Source organism: Elephantulus edwardii, unplaced genomic scaffold (genome assembly GCF_000299155.1).
Source record: "Elephantulus edwardii isolate Elephantulus edwardi_28Jun2011 unplaced genomic scaffold, EleEdw1.0 scaffold00091, whole genome shotgun sequence".
NCBI lineage: Eukaryota > Metazoa > Chordata > Mammalia > Macroscelidea > Macroscelididae > Elephantulus > Elephantulus edwardii.
In genome coordinates, this window is record NW_006399841.1 from 7,765,617 (window position 1) to 7,782,239 (window position 16,623).

General features: G+C 45.7%; 1 protein-coding gene across 2 annotated transcripts in view; it reads right to left on the reverse strand.

Annotated features, from left to right (window-relative positions):
• TGFBR2 (transforming growth factor, beta receptor II (70/80kDa)) overlaps positions 1–16,623 on the reverse strand; it is a 91,881-nt gene that overhangs the window by 28,138 nt on the left and 47,120 nt on the right. For both annotated transcript variants that reach the window (XM_006890629.1, XM_006890628.1), the window contains one exon: positions 12,610–12,800. In XM_006890629.1, coding sequence (XP_006890691.1) covers positions 12,610–12,800 — 191 coding nt within the window. The remainder of the gene's footprint in view (positions 1–12,609; positions 12,801–16,623) is intronic.

Below are 16,623 nucleotides of genomic sequence, written 5' to 3' on the forward strand. Positions count from 1 at the left end.
TTCTCTCTCTCTCTCTCTCTCTCTCTCTCTCATCTGATACACAATACCTACGGGAATATTCCAGAGATTAATCCTCTGGCTGAAGTTATGAGGAACTTGTTCTAAAGAAATCAATTTCCTTTATAATCCCAATACATTTCTATGTGGCTGTTGATTTATAACCTAAACATCAGGTTATTTCAAACATTTATAGTTTGTATTAATTAAATGAGGCTTCCTTTCAACTTCTACTTTTTTGATCATACACTGCTTTCTGAAGCAAAAGTCAAGAAAAAGAATTCTTATTTGTACAGAGTGAAAAATCTTAAACTCTTTGGACAAGTAACCTAAATCTCACTAGGTCATTTATTTTCCAGATTGAACATCTCTGCTTTCAGCATTCATGCTCCAAAATACATATTTGTCAGAGTCAATATCAGTCTGGAGACTAAGGTGCACCTGATACAGGCCATGATCTTTGCAATCACTTGCTATGCATCATAGAGCTGGACAATGACTAGGGAGGATAGAAGGAGAGTTGATGCCTTTAAGCTGTGGTGCTGGAGAAGAGTATTGACTATACCATGGACTGCTAGGAGAACAAACAAGTTCGTCCTGTGAGGGTGAAGTCGGGCTGCTCCTTGGAGGCAAGGATTCTGAAGCTTCATCTGACTTACTTTGGACATGTTGCAAGGAGGGACCAGTCCTTGGAGAGGGAAAACATGCTTGGGAGGGTGGAGGGACAGAGCAGGAGAGGAAGACCCTCGATGAGGTGTATTGATTCCATCACTGAGGTAATGGGGATAGGCGTGTCAGAGACAATAAGATTGGCAAGAGATAGAGCAGGGTTTAGGCCTGTTGTACATAGGGCAAGCAACTTGATGGCACATAACAACAACAACAACAACAAAACCTGATAGCTGTATCAAATACTAAAGCATGCCAACTCGGCATATGACAAGCACAAAAAAAAAAAAGCCAGAGCTTTTTCCTAATTATCTGTTTTCCAATCTACCCTGACTACTCCAGGAGCTTCGGGACTTCAGTGTCCTCTGCGCAGCACCAACAGTGAGACTGCCCCCACCCCTTCCTCCGCCCGCAGTTAGGGATGGCTGCCTGTTTACTGGACTCAGGTTCTGCAGAGTCTCCTGGTCTCCAAGCCCCTAGGTCTTCATCAGATGTGCAGATGCCAAGTCAGCGCCATGAAGTCAGCGCCACGACGCGCCGCTCCTCGGCAGCCAGTCTGACCTTCTATTTCCGACTTGACATTTATCTGTTACGTTTCCTATTACTGGTCATTTCAGGCGATTAAAACCCCGTTGCTGACACTAATGTGTTGGGCAGCCTTCACATTGCTCTTGGGTCACAGATTATTGCGGCTTCTGTTGCTGGGACTTTAGAAGGAGGACAGATAGCATCCGTCAAGTGGCCACTGTGTGCCAGACACCGCCTGGGAAACGGTGATGAACTTCATCGATGGCGGTCCCTCTGCAGACAGGCGCCTCAGGCTGCATACACGGTCTTTGGAGCACAGCTGATTTGTTTTCTGCTCAGATCTTCTGACCGCTTGCTTGGCTTTTGCGATATTAGTATCTTCTACCTTTCCTAATTCTTTTTCCGGCTACCTGTCTGGATTACATCTTCTAGTCTGTATAATCCAAAACCCTAAACCCGTAACTACGCAGTTGGTCAAAATTCATAGTCCTACAGGACAGAGCAGAATTACCCCAGAGGGGTAATTACCCCAGAGGGTCTCCAAAGCCGGGAACTTAGCAGAAGCTGGCTGTTGCATCTGTCACCTGCGGAGGTTCTGGTGGGTTCAAACCACCAACCTCTGCATTAGTAGCTGACTACTGAAGCACTGTTTTATCACAGCCCCTTCCACTCTGCTAAAGAATTCTTTCTGTTCTGAGGGAACTAAGGAAAAGGCACTGTATGTTTCTTGAATTCTCATAGTAACTTCTCCAACAGGGAAACCAGAAGGCTTCGGGGAAAGCACATTACTTTTCACAAAGACCCATGCACACCCGGTCATTGAAACCCAATCTCTCTTCTCACTTCCTCTACGAGGCCACCCTCTGAAGTGCCCTGATGCCACCTGGCAGCTCCACCTCCATCCTCAATGCCTGCCCCCTCCCACCTTTCTCTTTGCTACCCAATTGTCAGTCACATGATGTGGCTAAATTGTTTTCCCCGGATGTACAAAAACGTCAGCAGTTCTCAAAGCTAAAATGTCTATCCCAAAGGAAGTTCTCTGGTTTCATTCTCAAATAACTGGCAATTGTAGAAGGCACGAGAAGGCCTCATTATTAAAACGTTTCATTATTGCTCAGAAATAAGGTATTCGAGATGTTCTGTCCTGTCTAATCTTAAAAGTGGTCTAGCACTGGTCTGTCCAATTACTGTACAGAGGTAACTCGTGGTTGCTGTGATGCTGAACACTGATGTGTCAAATGCGATAATGGTTACCCATGTGGAGCTCCCCGATTAAAATAAGCTTGGGAGCAGGAGTGGCATCCACTTCTGAAATATCTTGCCTCCAGAAACTCAATGAACCTGGGGAAACGATGAAAGTTCAGGTCTTTCGTTCATAGGGTCGCTATGAGTTGTCTACAACTCAATGGCACTTAACAACAATAACCTTAAAATTAAAAAACAACAAAACCCCTAAAACCCTCATAATTACAGCTCTCAGTGATCCTCTCAAAGGGGAAGAGACATCTTTCTTCCGAGGTGGATTGAAACCACCAGAGGCATGCAGCTTTTTTTATCAGCAGTCTGCACACAGCACTACCTCCTGTGTGGCTTAAGATTCTCTAATTGTTACCTCTCCTTTGCAGGTTATATGAGGAATAGGACAAAGCACAAAAAAGATCTGGCAGGACAAATTGTCCTGAATCAAGTGGTTCTCAATTCTGGCTGCATGCTGGCGTATGTTGGAAAATAAAAAACAAATCCGCACAACCAGGCTCCAGACCAATTAAAGCAGAAACTGCAGGGGTGAGACCTAGTTTATGAGTTGTTCTTAAAACTCCTCAGGTGTTTGCAACGTGAAGTCAAGGCTGAGAACCACTATTTCAGCCTGATTCACAAAATGGGCATTTTAGGACATGGCCTAGGGAACAAAAGGAATGTTAATGATTTGAGTTTAAGATCAATTGCTTCTTGCTATTGGAACCAGCTGTATCCTAACAAGGTCACATGTTAGGTGCTGTTGAGCCAGGTACCATATCTAGTGACCTGAACAACAGATCTGAATCCTGTCCTATCCTGTGCCGTCCTCATCATCTCTGAGGATGACACACTTGAGCCCATTGCTGCAGTCACTGTGTCAGTCCATCTGGTTGAGGGTTTTTCTGTCTTGCACTTACCCTCTACCTCTCCCAACGCGATGCCCCTTTCCAAGGAATCATTAAAATAACAACAACAACAACAACATACAAATGATGGCTTCTAAATGAATCTTAGTTTTTGTTTTGCTTTTTAATTAGGCATAAATGTTGTGGGCCACACTGGAACTTGATATAATTAGCAAGACAGACTGAGGAGTGATTTGAGGATCTGAAAGCTTTTCCAAAAGCAGTTGGCCAGATGCTCAACCAGGGGCAGACACAGCCTCCGGGCAGCCTGGTATGGTTGGAAAGGAAAGCGATTTCAGTGGTTAGAGAGTTCTTTGAATTCATTTCCACTGGTGAGGGGCTGGGAGACGCACACAGCAGTGTTTGTCAACCCTTTTTCAACATCGCCCAGCCTAGTGAGTATACGAAGAAGGTGGCCATGGTACAGGAGTGGGGAGGGCTTCTGCACACCACAGAGACTCCCCCCAACTCCACTCTCTCTGGCCGCCTTGTTTAGTTGGAGGTCCCCGCCTATGGTGAGGGCCTGGGATGGTCTGTCTGCCTGGATTCCTCGTGGTGTGATTCATATCAGAACGCGGCTCTGGGTATAAACACAGCCACCAGCGACCACATCTGGCCTCTGTGCGACTTTGTGGACACTGCTGCTTGGTGGGGGAGGGGGCACAAAGCTACACGAGAGGCGGCTCTGCTTTCAATCACTTCACATACACGCTAAGCTCAGCCGGCCTGAGTCACAACACACGCTGGCACGCATGATCTTTATTTCCTTGGCCAGACGTGGGCCGGATCCACGGACTCCGAGTGCGCTTTCTAACCTAAATCTTTCACAACCAGAGGCTGCTTCAGCACTGAGTCATCATCTCAAAGAATTGAATTCTTAGCCAAGGAATGAGACCAGGGGCTTTAATTCATAATTGTCTTCCTCTTCTAACAACTTTCCTCACGCGCGTGTGTGTGTGTGTGTGTGTGTGTGTGTTGTGTCTTTCGGCAATTAGACTAGTTAAGTCAACCTGGTTTGTTTCTGTAAAAACGCACAGCTAGGGAGGCAGCTATTTTGAGACTGAAAATAGGACACAGGACAAGGGGAGCCTACCCAGAATGCCCCGGGGCTGCCGAGCACCATGGACTCTTCTCATTCTTCACACCTCAGAACTGTCCCCACAAAGCCAGCTCCCTGATGCTGGAGCCAAACAAACACAGAGGGGGACATGGGAGAAAAGGGGCCGCACTTCTAAGGCCTTCTTGGTTCTGAAAACAACACAAGTCACTAAAGTGTGCCAAGCGTGTGGTCAACACCCGGGGTGGGTTGGCTGGTCTCTGGAACAACATCACGGAGGCCACAGGAGGCTGCAGGGGCACCCAGCTGGCTGAGATGTTCTGCAAGCAACTTAAACACAGACAGGAAACCGCGTGTCTGATACTGTAAAAAACCCATCTGTCTTCCTGCCAGAGCAAGCCGTGCAGACCAGAGAGGCTGTTTTCATTTAGAAGATTCTCTTTAGCCACAGAACAGGAAGGAGCGACATTCTGTGGCTGCTAAGAATCCGTTTCTCCTCCAGGTTAGAACACGCACTGCTTCATGCTATTTGCTTGAGGCTGCATGGAGTCCGCAGCTCAGCAAACACTGGAACAGGCACCTGATGGAGGTGCCCCTGTTTACCCACCCAGGTTGAACTTTGAGACCAAAGGGGTTTCTGGAGTCCTGGTTTCCAAGATAACAAGATATGACTGATGTATTTACTTCTAGTTCCCACCATCACACACACAAACACAGAGAAATGCTAACTACTTGTGGCTAAAAGTTATCGAGGATTTGCTGTGACACACACCTTCCTAAGCACTTTACAGGAATAATCTTATTTACCCCAAGACGAGCCTTGTTTCTGTTAACGCTGCCTCCATCCTCATTTTTTTCAGCAGGGAAGGAAAATTAGGTGAAGTGGTTCAACCAAAGGCAAACAGCTTATCAATGGCTGAGGAGGGACACTATGCCCTGAATTCTGTCTCAGATGCTCTATTCTCAAGAGATGAGCTTCCTGTGGTCATCATTATAAACGCCACTCCTCTCAGCTGCTTTTCAGATGGGCTGTGAACAGTATAAGCTTTGGGTCGTCCTTCTATCTGAAGACTTGATTAATGGGGCAACTGGACCAATACGTAGGGCACAGTGGAGCTCACAGCAGAATGCAGTGGTCTCTCCTGTGTGTGGACGGAAAGGACGCCCCTAAATGCATGAGGGTGACAGTATTTCTTGAGTAAGAGATAAGACTCTCCCCTTCTCCTATGGACAGAAAGTGAGGAAATAAGGGTGAAATCTTGGAAAATGCCACTCTCTGGAGCACCATTCCTATGTCTATAAAATGACAAATGTGGACGAGCTAATGTCACAAATTTCATTCTGGCATAAACATTTTATGATGCTCTCAAATAAGAACCATCTGAAGGTGGTTAGCATAACTCAGCGCATCTTAGAGTCTCAAATCTATAGCAATGAACATCAGATCTATTTTCCTAGGGGGTCGCAGCCTGGGCCAGGCTGTCACTGGTCCATGGCTGCTTTCCTTTCCTGCATGGCCATGGTGCTTCGTGATGGATGAAAAACACAGCTCAGGTCTGAATCAGGAGAGAAGCTAATCTACTCAAGCATGTCATCACTGAGCGCACCTCCTCTGTCCTCAGATGGGTCATCTTCCTGCTTCCCACAACCAGCAGCCAATCACAACAAGCAACCGAGGAACAGGCTTATTCAGGACCACTCACTCACAATGAGTGGCTTCCTTGCAGAGGCTATTCCTGGGAGAGGGACATCACGCTTGGAAAGGTAGAGGGCTGGCAAGAGAGAGGAAGACTCTCAAACCAGGTGAATGAGACGGAGACCACAACCCACGGGCTTGCGTGTGTCAGAGCTGATGAGGACGGCACAGGAAAGGACAGGGTTCAGGTCTGCTGTTCACAGAGTCACTAAGAATTGCACTTCACTTGATGGAACCACCCAACAACAACAGCATTTATAACACTGCACTATTACCTTCCAGGCCTTCTTGGGGCTATGAGCATCTTTCCAGCTCCAACTCAGACATCTCCTAGCTTGAGGAGCTATTGGGAAATAATCCCTCAGACAAGTAACAAGCATATGATTGGGGAAAAGAAAGATGTTTGTTCAGCGAATAAGTATCTTTCTCTACATTCCATCCCAAAGGAAAAAATATTTTTATATATATGCAAAAATGCTGAAAAATATCCATATTTCGTTGAGGCATTCTGTTATATGAATAAACGAAATTGTTATTGTTATGTGCCTTCAAATCGCCTGTAACCCTATGTACAACAGCCCTAAACCCTGCTCTGTCCTGTGCCAATCTCACTGTCTCTGATACACCCATCCCGATTACTCTAGTCACCAAACCAATCCATCTCATAGAGGATCTTTCTCTCCTGTGCTGTCCTTCCCCCCTCCCAAGCATGACATCTTTCTTCAAGGACTGGTCCCTCCTTGCAACATGTCCAAAGTATGTCAGACAAAGCTTCAGAATCCTTGCCTCCAAGGAGCAGCCCACTTTCACCCTCTCCAGGATGAACCTGTTTGTTTACCTGGCAGTCCATGATATATTCAACATTCTTCTCCAGCACCACAGCTCAAAGACATCAATTCTCTTTCTATCATCCCTAGTCACTGTTTAGCTCTCTGATGCATAGCACGCAATTGCAAAGACTACAGCCCGAATAAGGTGCACCTTAGTCTCCAGCCTCACATCGTTGCTCTTCAGTACTCTAGAGAGATCCCTGATGACTCACTTTCTCAATGCAATTCATCTCCTGATTTCCTGGCTTCTGGTACCAAGAATGTTGATTGTGGAATCAAGCAAACTAAAATTGTTAACAACCTCAATCCCTTCACCATCCATAATGATGCTGCCAATTGGCCCAGCGGTGAGAATCTTTGTTTTCTTGATGTTGAGCTTCAATACATACTGAAGGTTGCAGTCCTTGACCTTCTGCAGCAAGCGTTTCAGGTCCTCCTCATATTGTTATAGAGGCAATTTCATCTCTAAGGGTGTTGTCACTCTCAGATGCATCTCTGTCATCACACCCTCGCTAGGGGCCTATACAAACTCATTTTCTTCTAATAGACTCTGGGCAGGTACAGGGGTAACATGGGGATTTATAAATATGCACAAATATGTTCTATGTGGAGAGAGAGAGAGAATAAAAAGAGAAGGAGAAAGGGAAGGGAAGGAGGAAGAAAGAGAGGGACAATCTCATTGACTTCATTGCCATAGACATTAATGTTAGGCGTTAAGTCTGTTCTGTTGTATAACGATCCCCTGTGACAGAGAAGACTTCCTCAAAGGTTTTGCATAGAATTTCCTTTTTTTTTTCTTTTCTTTTTTTCCACTTTCACGGTCTGTATTCGTACTGAAAATCAAGATCAAGCGAGCTTTTGCCCTTCTGCTCCACGGGAGGTTTCTGTCCTCCCTGAGCTCGCCGTCCTACACCTGCGTTACCGTTTGACAGGTGTACCGCCCCAGTCAAATTCCCCACCTGGCACTGTCCCCGGAGCGAGAATTTCCTATTTTTATACAAACAGAAGTTCAGGTCTTTCTCTCATGTTGTTGTTGGGCACCACAGGGTCACCCTTGAGTCACAACAATCCTAGAGGCAACAGATCTGAACCCTATCCTGTGTCATCCTCACCATGGCGGCCATGTTCAAGTGCACTGTTACAGTCACTGTATCAATCCCCCTCCTAGTCACGGTACAGGTGAGAAGACCCTGGTGTCAGACTGGACAGAGGTGGTTACCACCTAGGCCAATGGGGAAGGAGAAAAACTGCAGGGTTGGAGGGGGGAAGGCGGAGAGCCGAAATGAGGATATGCCTTGGGAAGCCGCCCTGGGAAGCAGGCTTAGCCCTCACAGAGCAAGAACAGCTTCCTGGAGCAGCACAATCATCAATACCAGCACTGCCCAAAAGAGCCCACTCTAGAAAGAAGAGAAAGCTTGTGGACCACTTCTTCCTCCTCACCTATTTAAAGACAATGGGAGATGCAAGTAATTACTCTCCATCCCATGTCTGCAGATGAGAATCTGACAAGTGCCGTCGAGTCATAGGCAACTCATAGCGACCCTATGAATGAAAGACCTGGACACCTATATAACTTTCATCCTTTCTCTAGGTTTGTAGGATTTCCAGAGGCAAGCTATTATAGAAGTGGATATCACTCCTGCTTCCAAGCTTGCTTTTATCGGGGAGCTCCACCAAACACTGTCCACCATAGGTAACCATTCTCGCCTTTGACTCATCAGTGTCACAGTGTTCAGATTCACAGCAACCACGAGTTACCTCTGTCCAGCAAGTGGACAGACCAGGGTTACACGACCTAGCTAGTGCCTATAGCAGGCTCCACCCTTACTTAACCCTTATTCTAAGGGTCAGGGCCACCCACCCACCTTTAAAGGGCAAAAAGAACAGTAACACACGAGGAAAAAGACCCCAGAAACTTCCCTTGCCTGACTGCCACCAAGAGGAGCCTCCATGGAGATGTCAGCCATCCCATCAGGTAGCCAGCTGACTTCCAGAGTGGAGGGAGACTCCAGTCCCCAAGTCTCGAGAATAAGCTACTGCCTGGAGTAGGCTCCAGAGGCGCTGCAGGCTCCACCCTTCCTTACCCGAGAGCTTTGTAATAATAAGGCAATAATGGAATCATGCCCTGCAGCCCTTTTGTACTTGCCAAGTTGTTGACTTGAAGTAAAGAAATTGCCTTAGCATTTCTCAGTGCTCTGGAATAACTGAAGAGGAGGTGGCAATGAAGAGAGAAGCACATCCCCAAAAATGTTACTTCTATTATCTATGAAGTGTCAGGTGGGGATGGACAATGTTTACAGACAAACCCACCTTTTACCCCATTCTCCCTGTAGGGCATTTCAGAAGATTTTTACAAAGCACTCAGATACCTGAGTTATCAGCTGTTCTGTTTCCCAAGCACAAGAGACCATTATCTCACCTGCCAGGGAACAAAATAAGAAGGAAAACATGAATGCAAACCTACAATTATCCTGAATCTCAAGGTGCTGGCTTATCAAAAGCAAATACAGCCACTCTCACTGCTACTGAGCTGACAGTGACCCTGTCAAGTTCAGAGGCTGGAAATCTTAATGGAAGGAAACTGTGGATAGTTCTCCAGTGGAGTCATTGGGTAGATGGGAACTGCTAATCAGATGATTGTCAGCACAACACACCACAGACTTTGCTAGCGGAGTTTCACAGTAATGTATATAATTCAACTTGCAATCCATTTATCAACTATTGTAATTTTGAATAAAATAAACAATCTCGTTGTAGATAAGCCCCTGTACAAAGTAGAGATAAGTTTCCTAGTTGGTAGGAAATATGCCTGGGCAGTCTCTAATTAGAGGTTAATTCCTTTGGCTTAGCCTAGATCTTCTTTTAAGACTGCAAATGTTACTCTGCTTTAGGGTGATTTCTAGAAATCTCTGCCTTCTCTCCTAACTCAAATCATACAAGGCACTGGAGAAGAGATGGAGTGTTTCCAGCATGAGAAAACAGGGTGGGACATTTTGGAATGTGAGACATTGATGAGATGTGCATCCCAGGCCTCAGAACTGAGAAGTCGGGATTAAGTGGAAGAGCTGGGCAGAAGGGAGGAAACTAGAGTGAAAGGGCAGAGAGAGAGAAAGAGATAGAGATGGACATGGAAATGGAAGGGGGGAGGGGGAGAAAGAAGGAGGGAGGGAGGGAGGGAGGGAGAGAGAGAGAGGGAGAGGAGTGAGCAGAGCTGTGGAGGACCAGCCACAGAACAGGGAATCGCATCACTTCTATACGTGAGAGTATACACAGCAGCTGGGCTGTGTGGAGACCCAACACTTCTGTTCCAACAGAGCTTTTTCATCAATTCAATCAGATCCATTTGGGGACCAGGAAGTTGGACTAAAATGATCTTTTTCCCACTCTGAGTTTAAAATCCTAAAACCAAGAGATGTTTATTTTCACTAACTTTTTAGCAAAATAATAATAATAAAAAAGACAGTGTTGGAGAAGTTACATAGAAAACAGACATCATTTTGTGTGTGTGTGTGTGTGTGTGTGTAAGCACAATTAATCCACTAAGTCGTTTTAAAATGTGCTCACATTTTAATTCAGAAGTTTTATTTGTAGGAATCTTGGCTCCATAGTCAACAGTCTTGGCACCAGCAGCCAGGAAATTAAAAGGCGCATTGCAATGGGAAAGTCTGCTGTTAGGGACCTCTCCAAAGTGCTGAAGAGCAATGGTGTCTCTCTGGAGACTAAGGTGCGTCTGATACAGGCCATGGTCTTCGCAATCACCTGTTATGCATCAGAGAGTTGGACAATGACCAAGGAGGATAGAAGGACAATTGATGCCTTTGAGCTGTGGTGCTGGAGAAGAGTATTAAGAATACCATGGACTGCTAGGAAAACAAACAGATTTGTCCTGGAAAGGGTTAAACCAGGTGGCTCCTTGGAGGCAAGGATTCTGAGGCTCCGTCTAACATACTTTGGACATGTTGTGAGGAGAGACCGGACTTAGAGAGGGACATCATGCTTGGGAGGGTGGAGGGACGGCGCAGGAGAGGAAGGCCCTCTATGAGGTGGATTGATTCAGTGACTGGGGTAATTGGGATGGGAGTGTCAGAGACAGTGCGATTGGCGCAGGACAGAGCGGAGTTTAGGGCTGTTGTACATAGGGTCGCTATGAGTCGCAGGCGACTCGAAGACACATAACAACATCTTGTAAAAGTATTAGCACAAGTATACAAGAAACATGTGAGAGTCCATGCCCCAGACCCATGAAGCATCAGGTGGAAGACACAAGCCAGTCATGACCATCAGGTCAGTCCCAACTCACAGTGACCCTCCCCAGACTCCCAACTTTATGAACTCCCATCTTTCTCCTTAAAAGCAGCTGGTGGATTTGAATCGCTCACCTTTCTGCTAACAACCTGATGTCTTATGCATGAGACATCTCGTAATGTCTTTACTAGGTGGAGGGTTACATTACTCGCAGATTAAACATAAATATCATGGAGTTATGTTGTTATTGTTACATGCTGTCAAGTTGGAAGGGACTCATAGTTGACCATTCTGTGGGTTTTTAGAGGCTTTAAATCATGGGAGGAGACTGTCCATCTTTCTCTCACAGATTTGAACTGCCTGGCTCTGGGTTGGCCACACAACCCGTTAATGCTAGGCCACCAGACGGAATGAGTCTATGTATACTGACTTGCTTAGAAGGAGGTATGTAAATGGTTGAGTGAAAAAAAAAAATTGAAAAATGATGTGTATAGGATGATCAAAAGTTTGCATTGAAACAATGGATAGATGGAAGAAGAGAGAGAGAGAAATAACAGGAAGGAGGAAGAAGACATGAAGGAAGACGGAAAGAAGATAGAAAAAAGATGACTAAGAGAGACACAAGTGCATCCAACAAATCATCCAGGCTTCTCCACTGGGCTCTGACTGATGGACAGTGGGGAGCAGACTTCATTTCAAAATGCATACATGCTCAGATTATACAAATATTTGATAAGGATAGTCCTTTCATGATTAAAAAGTAATTTTAACTGAAAGTATATGGTGTTTCACCATTTTAGGCCAAGTGAATGAGACACTTCAAAGACCAACGCTGAGTTTCTAGTCTAGTCTTTCCCTGGCTTGATAGATAAACCTGTGTTTATCATCTCTCTGCTGGATTTTGGCTTTCTTTCAAATTGCCTTCTAGGAATAAATATGTGTAAGAAATCAATGAAACGAATTCAAAGAAAGTTCTTCTCCTTAATCAAAACACCTCCTTCAAATCCCTAAGAGAGGAGTTCTCAAACTTCAGCTGCACCACAAACTCCTGCAGGGCTTCTTAAAACACAGAAGAATGAATCCTTGCTCAGAATATCTGATTCATTTACATCTGTGGAGGGCTCTAAGAATTTATATTTCCACCAAGTTCCTTACGCAACCAAGATGCTTCTGGTCCAGGAAGTGTTTTCTGAGAGCCACTGTTTTAAGAGTTCAAAACTTTTAGTCAAAGATAAGCAGTAATGGGAGCCAGGCTTGATAAGGACCAGAATCAAAGGTGGTTACTTCCTGTACCATCCAGGTGGGCAGTTTCCTTACTCACAGAGCCTAAACTTGCTCGAGCATCAGCCACAAGCCGATTCGCCCTCTTAGACTGTGACCTAGAGCTACAAGACACCAGCACCAAGAAGACAAGCTGGGAACCTTGGAGAGACGAAAACTCACCTTCAGTGAAGATGATGTGGTCATTGCACTCCTCAGCACTACAGGAACACATGAAGAAGGTCTCACCAGGCACTTTTTTCTCCTTCATAATACACTTTTCAGAAGTATAATCTTCCAGAACAAATCCATGGTAGCTGAGCTGCGGTTCGTGGCACACCGTCTCTAGTGTTGTGTTCTCATCATTTTTCCTCCTAGGGTGCAAAAGGGTCAAGGGAGGGGAGAAAAGAGAGAGAGAATGGTTTTCATTTGACTGCATATTTCATGGATAAAGTTGTTTTCTAACAAGTACAGTGGGTCCCAGTGGTCTGACGTGAGCAGGCTGCCCCTCTGTCTCTTGTGTGTTTTCAACTCTTCACAGTCTTCCCTTTGTTTATTTTCAGAACTTACAATGATAAACGAGAGGGCTGTCCTTGGGGACTGTCCTGGAGAATTGCACACATTAAGCCTTACTTAAGTCATTAAAGAAGAGGCACTTGGGAGGAGGAAAGAAGAGTCCTAGGCCCTCTGGGTTCTTCTAAACCTTCCATCCTGGGTGTTCTGCAAGATTTACACTACACTTTATCTGGCAGAATCCAGCTGAGGTCTAGCCAGACAGTTTTCAAGGAAGATGCCTGGGAAAGTGATGGGGTCCCTCTGTTTCGTTTGTTGTTGGGCCCCAGGGCACTGTGTGAAGACATATCCCATGTTGTAAACAGGGAAGAAGCCTCCAGGATAAGAATGCTTCCCAAACTGCATATGGGAACAGTTGATGGTGAAAAAAAAAACATTAAACCAAAACATGTGGGAAGAAATGATAGGATGTCATTCACATAAAGTTCAGTGACATATTTTATATTTAGTATCCCTTAACATCCTATATTTGGATCCCAACCCAGCTAAGGGCTCTAAGAATCTCACAGAGCCCAGGAGAGGGTGAATTCAGCCCCAAATGATATGGCAGGCTCGATCGGTTTTTACAAGGAAACTCTCTTAAAGAGGTGATTCTCTTTGTTGTGTACCATCGAGTTGGAATCGACCCATAGCTGACCCTCTGATGGGTTTTCAGAGGCGGTTAATTACACAGGAGATTGTCCATCTTTCTCATGTGGAGCAGCTGGTGGGTTCACTCTGTGTGTTTTTCAGAAAGAGTAGGACAGGATTCTAAGTGTGTGCATACTCCATCCCCCACACCTACAATCTCACTACAAACAGCAAGGAAAACCCAAGGCAGACTCAGTGACAAAGGGTAACTAACTAGAGTGTCACCTTCCAAAGTCAAGTTCATTGAAGGACATGTCAAAAAGGTGATTAGAAGAGTGGAGTATGGGATGAGGATGGAACAGACAGCAAAAGGGGGTGGGTGTTTATGGTGTCCACACTGCCAGAGGTGCGTGTGCCCCACAGGAGAGAACCCAGGGTCCAAAGCTGCAATGGAAGCAGAGGCTTCCACCTGTCAGAGGGAGAATGGTAGGAGGCGGGCTCCTTCCTCTTGGGAAGCTCTGACGGAATGAAACGGTTCTCAAACGGACATCATCAAGCACTAAATGAGGTTGTGTTTTACTTAGACCCATTTCAAACTCAAAAGCTATTGAACAGGTCTTGCAAAGCTGTGGTGTGTGGACATCCATGTGCCATTCAGCTCTGTGTGCTCGTGGGCACGTGTGTGCAGGGAGGGGCTGTATGCTGCCTGTTTAAAGGTTTAAAATAAAGACAAACTGTGCTCCTTCTGCTCCAGGAATAAAAACAAAAACAAAAACCCACAAACAAACAGCAAAAACAAAATCCCAGCGCTTCTTCCTTATGATTTTTCTAGAGTTCAAGGAACAGCATGTGGAGAGGAAACTCACTAATTCCTTGAACTGGGTGACTTCCTCCAGTGACTCCTCCACTCTGTAACAGAAGCCCCTTCCAAGAAGTGACTTTGCAAAGCGCCTCTGCATACGACTGAGCAGAGGATGGGAAAACACAATCTCATCAAGTGCACAGAAAGCTCGCCTTCCAGACCCTGTGCGCCTGCCCTTCAACGTCTTGGAACTTTGCCTTGACTTTGAAATGCCTGAACTAGCCCCTACTTGCAGCAGTTTTCATCACAATCACCCATGGTGCGTTTTACAAATCATTAAGAAGCCAGGAGCTTTTCTTGCTCTAAATCCCATTCTGACGGAGCCGATTCTGACCCTCGGTGACCGTTGCCTACACCGTATTCAAAGCTGTAAATCTTCACAGAAATAGAACGAAATGTCGTTCTCCTTCGCAGCAGCTGGTGGGTTTGAACTGTTGACCTTTCTTAGCCGTTAAATGCCTTGATCACAGAACTATCAGCGCTCCTTCTCAAACTAAAACCCAAACTCAGTCCACTCTTATGGAGCCCATTCTGGCCATGGCGACTGTCCACTGGCTCTCTGAGGTTCTTGACCAGGGCAGGCTGCCTCAACGTTTCCCCACGCAGTGACCAGCGGGTTCTGACTGTTGACTTTCGAGTCACCTGAGTCCTCATCACAGCTCAGATTCTCCCTCTACTTACTAGACCTTCAGTCTCTTATTAGTGTCCCCTCTTCACAAAGGAGGCCAACAAGCAGGGCGCTGATCCCACTAGCCAGTCCTCTTCACATGGACCAACCAACAACAAAACAACCAACAAAGACCAACCAACAACAAAGCCCCGCCACTGCCACGGAGTCACCTCGGACTCCCGGTAATCCTCCATCAGAATGTCAAGGCCCATCTTTGGTCCAAAGAGGAGAGTGACCATCTCTGTCCTGCAGAAAGGCTGGTGGCCTTGAACTACAACTCCTCTCAGTGGAAGATAATTTCTTTGTGGTGTCAGAGTGCATTCCCAGAATTAAACATTCCCAGCAACTTAGAGGAATGGATTCCTTGGAAGGGAAATCTTACAAGTTAAATCACAGTATCCAACGCTACCAGGCTTTCTCATTACCTACACCCCAACGTGTTATTGTTGTTTTTGACTGCTTTCAAGACAAGCGTGACTCATTGGGACCCTATGAACAAAAGGCCTGAAGCCGCTCTACAACTATCGACATTTATCAAAGTTCATAGAGTTTCCCGAGGTAAGTTGTTTAGGAAGTGGAAGCCACTCCTGCAAGTAAAAACATCAATGTATCTTCTTTATAGGCAGAAGGGAAGAGAGGTTTCTTCTCTCTTCCAAGCTCACCTTTTCTTCAAAACTAGTAGAGACACCACTCCAAAGAGATTTGATTTGTATTCAATGTGGGTTTACATAATGTGTCAAGGGACCGTATCTGAATGAAGGGGTCCTCTTGTACGGAGCAGACGTATGTTCTCAGTCCACGCTGGGTCTTTAAGGTGATTGTTGGGCAGCAACGCCGTGGCAGAAGCGTTGAGGGCATCGAATGTCATGGCTCATCCTTTCCTCCACTGGATCTAACACGTGGCCATCCAGCCTCTGCTGAAAACTGTCTCTGTCCCCGCACTGGGGAACCACAACAGTGAAATTGCTCTCCCTTGCACTAATACAGTGTATCTCCTTTAAGTTTTATGGATTTTTCTTCTACTCTCCAGAGTTGTGAAGAGCAAGCTTATTACAGTTTCCACCTAACGTCCTTCAAACAACTCTGCAAAGAACTCTCTTCCTCTCTTTACTAGGCTAACCATACCTAATTGGCTCATTCCTCAGACGGCATGTTTTCTAAACCTCTAATCACATCAGTCCCTTTCCTCTTATTGTTGTTGTTGTTAAGTGCCGTCAAGTCGTAGGTGACTCACAGTGACCCTATGAACGAAAAATCTGGACACCTGTATAACTTTCATCATTTCTCCAGGTTCATAGGGTTTCCGGAAGCAAGCTATTTCAGAAGTGGATACCACTCCTGCTTCCAAGTTTGTTTTAATCAGGGAGCTCCACCAAACACTGTCCACCATGGGTAACCATTATCACATTTGACACATCAGTGTCACAGTGCTCAGCTTCACAGCAACCACAAGTTACCTCTGTACAGCAAGTGAACACACCAGGGTTATAAGACCTAGAAGAATGTTTGAACTAAAACAATG